The 4,822-nt window shown below is 60.0% G+C and overlaps 2 protein-coding genes across 4 annotated transcripts in view; both read right to left on the bottom strand.

Moving 5' to 3' along the window:
* The window catches only part of PES1 (pescadillo ribosomal biogenesis factor 1), a 7,170-nt gene extending 6,741 nt beyond the window's left edge, over positions 1 to 429 (bottom strand). The window contains 1 exon segment of the mRNA XM_019621136.2: positions 373 to 429. Within this exon segment, the coding sequence (XP_019476681.2) occupies positions 373 to 429 (57 nt within the window).
* On the bottom strand, positions 1 to 4,788 carry GAL3ST1 (galactose-3-O-sulfotransferase 1). 3 transcript variants are annotated; one of them, XM_010720429.2, is made up of 3 exons: positions 3,985 to 4,788; positions 2,769 to 2,905; positions 1 to 2,227 (listed from the first exon to the last, which is right to left on the bottom strand). In XM_010720429.2, the coding sequence occupies exons 1-3, from the start codon at positions 4,114 to 4,116 to the stop codon at positions 1,081 to 1,083; spliced, it is 1,416 nt and encodes a 471-aa protein (XP_010718731.1). In that variant the 5' UTR covers positions 4,117 to 4,788; the 3' UTR covers positions 1 to 1,080. The 3 variants fall into 3 exon arrangements, with proteins under 3 accessions (XP_010718731.1, XP_010718734.1, XP_010718733.1); XM_010720432.2 differs by having other exon boundaries at positions 4,177 to 4,785; XM_010720431.2 differs by having other exon boundaries at positions 3,925 to 4,070.
* Positions 4,789 to 4,822: the final 34 nt, after the last annotated feature.

Raw genomic sequence — 4,822 nt, 5'->3', positions numbered from 1 at the left:
TGTCATCGTTTTATTGCTTGCCTTCACAAACAGAGCAGAACATGAACACACAGAGGGTAGCAGAGCTGGGCTCCCCGCTGCTGCCCCAGGCAGGTGACAACCTGCTGTCACCCCACACAGTGCCACGACCTGGGCCACTCTTGGCTTTGCCCCATGCCATTGTCATCCAGCCCGGCCTGAACACCCGAGGGCTCCCTGTGATGCGGTGGTTCCCATTGGGGCTGTCCTCACCACCAGCTCTGCCCAGTCTGTCGCCACGCTGCACCCAGTCTGCTCCTGCCTTGTCCCTGTGTGTCACTCACCCCAGGTGCTGGCACTGTGGGCTCCACGCTTGCTCCCCACACCAGTTCTCACCAGACCTCGTGGTCCTACCAGAGTGTCCCCAGGAGGGATCAGCACCACGGGGTCCTCTAACTGGGAAAACAGCATGCTGGGGGGATCTGCTGCCACGGGTGCTGCTGGGGACCACTGCTGGCACAGGCTTTGGGGTGGTTTTGATGCTCTCGAAACTCAAGCATGCATAATGCTTAGAAACCTGCCGGGGCTTGCTGGGGGACCAACAGCCACAGGTTCACTGAGGACCCATGGGCTTGGGAAGCCCAAGCAGCATGGTTGGCATGATGGGCTCAGACAGGGAGCCCAAAATCTGGGATGGAAGGATAGGGAGTGGTGAGAGCAGCCCTTTGGGTGTGAATCAGTGTGAGCTCCAAAATCCCCGCAGGTCCCTGGCCCCGTGCTCCATGGGTCCCACTGCTGTCTGACCCGCTGTGCACTTCCAGGGACGTGGTGGTGGAGGTCTGTTGCAGCAACAGGGGCACGATGGGGCCCTGCCCTTTGCATACCACCTCTGGCATTTCCACATGGAAGGAAGAAGTGGATCCTGTTGGGAAAAACCTCAAACCCTCAAGCAACCCATACAGCCTGCGTCCTCCAAACTGGGTCCCCACATCGCCTCCGCCACTCTTGGGTGCCCGGGGTTGGCTGGGGACCCACCATGGTGTTCTGCTCGTGTCTAAACCAAAGACACATGAAGGAAGGAAGACGTGAGCCGCCAGCTCTCCTGCAGGGCACCTGCTGCTCCTACCACTTGAGGAAGTCCCGCACGCGGCTCCATAGCTTGGTGATCCACAGGTTGACCCCGAGGTCCGTCAGGTACTGGATCTCAGGCGTCAGCATCTTGCGGCACAGCTTCTGGTGCTTCTTGTTGATCTTCTTCTTCAAGTTGTAACCCAGGATGGATTTCTCCCCCAGCGGCTGCCAGGGCTGCATGGAGGACTCCTGGATGGCGCTGGCGTCCACGGCGTGCCCCCCGTCAATGCAGATGCTCTTCATCTTCTCATTCTCCCGCTGCAGCTCAGCCACATCCTTGGCCATCCGCTCCCTCCCGTAGGCCTCCACTTTCCGCCAGAAGGTGGCATTGAAATATCGGTAGAGCTTGGCATCAATGAGGTTCCAAGCAGTCGCCTTGTCGTAGAGCTCAGGCGTCAGCCGGGAGACGGTGGAACCCTTGCGAGCGTTGAGCTTGAAGTAGAGGATATCCTCCAGCTGCCAGCACAGCAGCTCCTTCAGCAGCACCAGGGACTCGTCGAAGTACTCCAGCAGCATGACCAGGTGGAAGCGCTGCTCTATCTCCCGGATGCGCTGCTCCACCAGTGGGCTGTCGGCGTTCATGTTGTTGTCGTAGCCCAAATCGAAGAAGAGAAGATTTTGGAGGTAGTGAGCGTTGAACCCATTCGGGTCGTAGTAATGCCAGGGGTCCCGCAAGAACTCGGCCAGCTTGTCCTCCCCCGGCAGCTTCCAGGTGAGGGGGATGACGCGCCCGAAGTAGTGGAAGGAGGACTCGAAGAGGTAGGCAGGGTCCCTCAGCACCGTCACGAAGGTGGTGTCCGCCGGCAGGAGCTTGCGCACCTCCTCGTAGTGGAAGCGCATGTGGTTGCAGATGATGTTGAAGCACATTCCAGGGCGGTAGTGCTGCACCTGGCTCCGCTCGAAGAAGGACGGGTAGTAGAAGTCATTGCGGCCGTTGGGGAAGGCGAATTTGAGGCGGTGCTTCTCCCCGAAGCGGAAGAGGATGTTGAGGATGGTGCTGCTGGCTGTCTTGTGGGTTTTCATGAACATGATGTCCAGCTTGGGCCGGCAGTTGGCTCCCGAAGCGCTGAGCGTGCCGTTGGCTATCGCTGGCCCCTTGGCTTGCAGCTGGGAGGAGGAGCAGGAGGGGACGGGGATCCTGGTGGGGAGGAGAGAGAGGGCAGCGGTGAGCAGAGACATAACGGGATGGTGTGGCTGTACGGGTGACGGCTGTCAGAGGAGCCAGCAGAACAAACAAGCCCTGTGCTATCTGAGATGCACAGAGCTGGTAACAGATGCTCCAGGATTGAGTGACTTCGGGCAGCTCCATGAAGCTGCAGAGCTGATCCTCGCTAACGCCGTTGCATTGCAATGTAGGAGAACAGGAGCAAGAAGCTTATAGAATGCCCACTCACAGAGCTGTTTTATAAATGGGATAATGTTCTCTGTAGACACGCTGCTCCCATTCCTGGGGAAACAGCCGTCACTTGAGCCCTGCTGAGTGCTGGGTTTGGAGGGGGTGGGTAGCAATGAGCATGGCACCCAACTGTACCCTTTGTACACCCCAAGAAGAGCACCCCGAGCCTCCCCAGGAGCCTTCCCATCACACAGACAGCACCAGGTGTGTCATGTGAGGACAATGACATCCCAGCACAAAGCCACCAGGGTCAGCCTGAGTGACACGGGGTCCCCACACTCACTCTGTCATGCTGACTTGCAGCGGGGGCACAGCGTAGGAGTAGAGCAGCAGCATGAAGCTGGTCAGGAGGGTCCCCAGGATGAGCCCCTTGCACATGGACCTCCAGGGCTTCCCATGTTGATGCAGCATCGTGGTCACCTGCAAGGGGCAGAGGAGACACAGCTATCAGCAATGCAGATGGTAAGGGATGGGGAGCGTGGGGAGCAAACCTTATGGAAGACAAATAATGAGAAATAAAGCATGAAGAGTGTCACAGGAAGCTTTTAGGGGCTAGGAAGAGGAGAACCAGTGCCAGGCTCATCCTTGGCCAAGAGGAATTTGCAGCCAAGGTGCCACAGCTCTGTCAGTGCTATAGCACTCTTCCCTGTGCTGCAAAAACCAAGAGCAATTCCCTTTGCAAAGGCAAAACTTGAAAAGCTGAGGTGGGAGGAACAGGTGATTGGCTCCAATGCCAGCAAACATTTGGGATGGAGACAACTTGGCACTGAGCACTGGAGGTCCTGATCCGTGCTTCTGGGCTGCACCAGAGCTGGGGCAGGCATGGACCTGCCTGCAGCACACACACACACACACACACACATACACACATACACATACGTGTGCACGCATAGGGCACACGCATCCATATGCACCCATGCATGCATGCACAGGGGCACACACACACATCTGTGCATGCTCACGGTCACAATGCACACACAGGGTGCACATCTCCGCGCGTTACACGTGCAGACATCTCACACCTCTCACGCATTCCTGCCTGCACACCAGGTCACACGCACAGCTGTGCACGTGCACGCAGACACAGGAACTCACACACACACACAAGGACACGGCTGTAGGTGCACGCACAGCTCCAGGCAAGGACACGGACAGCCCGCAGCACTGCAGACAAGGGCACGTTTGCATGCATATCCCCCCCTCCCCCCAGCACCGCACATCGCAGCGTGGCTGCCCAGGTGCCGCATTGCAGCAGGGCTCTGCTCCCAGCAGGACGCACAGAGGACGCACAGAGGCGTCCACAGGGACAGCGGCCGAGCCGCCCTACCCGCCTTCCATCCGACACCCATACGGCCTCCATCCGTCCTTCGCACCCTTGAGCCGCCCTCCGGATAACGCGACGCAAACACCCGCTGCGGTTCCTGCAGCCTGGCACGTACAGCGAGCAGCAAAGACCTCCAGGGGGGTTTTTACAGAGAAAAACCACGCGGAAACGCTACCGGGCCCCCGGCGTCGTCTCGCCCCGCTGTGCACGAAGCCTCCCCGCAGCGCTTGGCTCCGTCCTCCCCCTGCATCTCTCCTGCCCTGTCCCGGCGGAGGGCAGCGAGCCACGCCGCAGCTGAGATTTCCATCTCGATGAATAATGGATGGGAAGCGTAACCAGACGCCGGGCACGGCTCGCCCTCACCGACCTCTTCCGAGCCGAGTGCTGCTCCCTGGGCTTTCCGAGCGGCAGGAATGATGGCGAGAACACGGCCGAGCCGCCCGCAGCATCCCCATGGCTGCCGGCACCCGGCCCCGCTGGCAGGGATGCCAAGGGGATGCTGAGCTCCACCCAGGCCGCCTCTGGCGGGGTGTTCCTTGCAAACAGTTCCCAGCCCAGTTACTCTATTGACTTTGCCTTAAATGAGTGGCTTAATTATTAATAGCTCGGCAGGAGAAATGCCGAAGTAGAGGCTTTGTCCTGGGGCTCCCGTCGCTGCGGAGCGGCTGCTGGCGCCGGCTCTCATCCGTTGGGTGGAAAGCCCCACTGCAGCCGGCAGCCGCAGTGCGAGGACGTGGCCGTGCCAGCCGTGGCCCCCAGCACATCCACGTCCCGGCCCCAGCCCCGCATCCCCTCGGGTCCGATGCTCCCCGCAGCAGCCATCCCCTAGATCTTCCCTTATGGGCACCGACCCCTTCGCAAGCTGAATTTTAGGGAACCGCACACAAGGCACCACCGCCTCCAGCCCCCGGCAGCTCTGGCTCAGGCTCTCCTCACCCTATGCCCATCACGGGCACGCTCCTCCCATCCCCCATGCCTTGGCATCTCATGCCACGGTCGCCGGCACCCACCCG

This window comes from Meleagris gallopavo, chromosome 17 (genome assembly GCF_000146605.3).
Source record: "Meleagris gallopavo isolate NT-WF06-2002-E0010 breed Aviagen turkey brand Nicholas breeding stock chromosome 17, Turkey_5.1, whole genome shotgun sequence".
Lineage (NCBI taxonomy): Eukaryota > Metazoa > Chordata > Aves > Galliformes > Phasianidae > Meleagris > Meleagris gallopavo.
This window is presented reverse-complemented; position numbering and strand designations above follow the sequence as displayed.

Coding starts and splice junctions, on each gene's coding strand:
- GAL3ST1 (XM_010720429.2), bottom strand. CDS start 4,116: ATGGAAATCTCAGCTGCGGCGTGGCTCGCTGCCCTCCGCCGGGACAGG. Junction 2,906..3,984: donor GAGACGACGCCGGGGGCCCG/GTAGCGTTTCCG, acceptor TGCCCCTTGCAG/GTGACCACGATGCTGCATCA. Junction 2,228..2,768: donor CTGCAAGTCAGCATGACAGA/GTGAGTGTGGGG, acceptor CCTCCCCACCAG/GATCCCCGTCCCCTCCTGCT.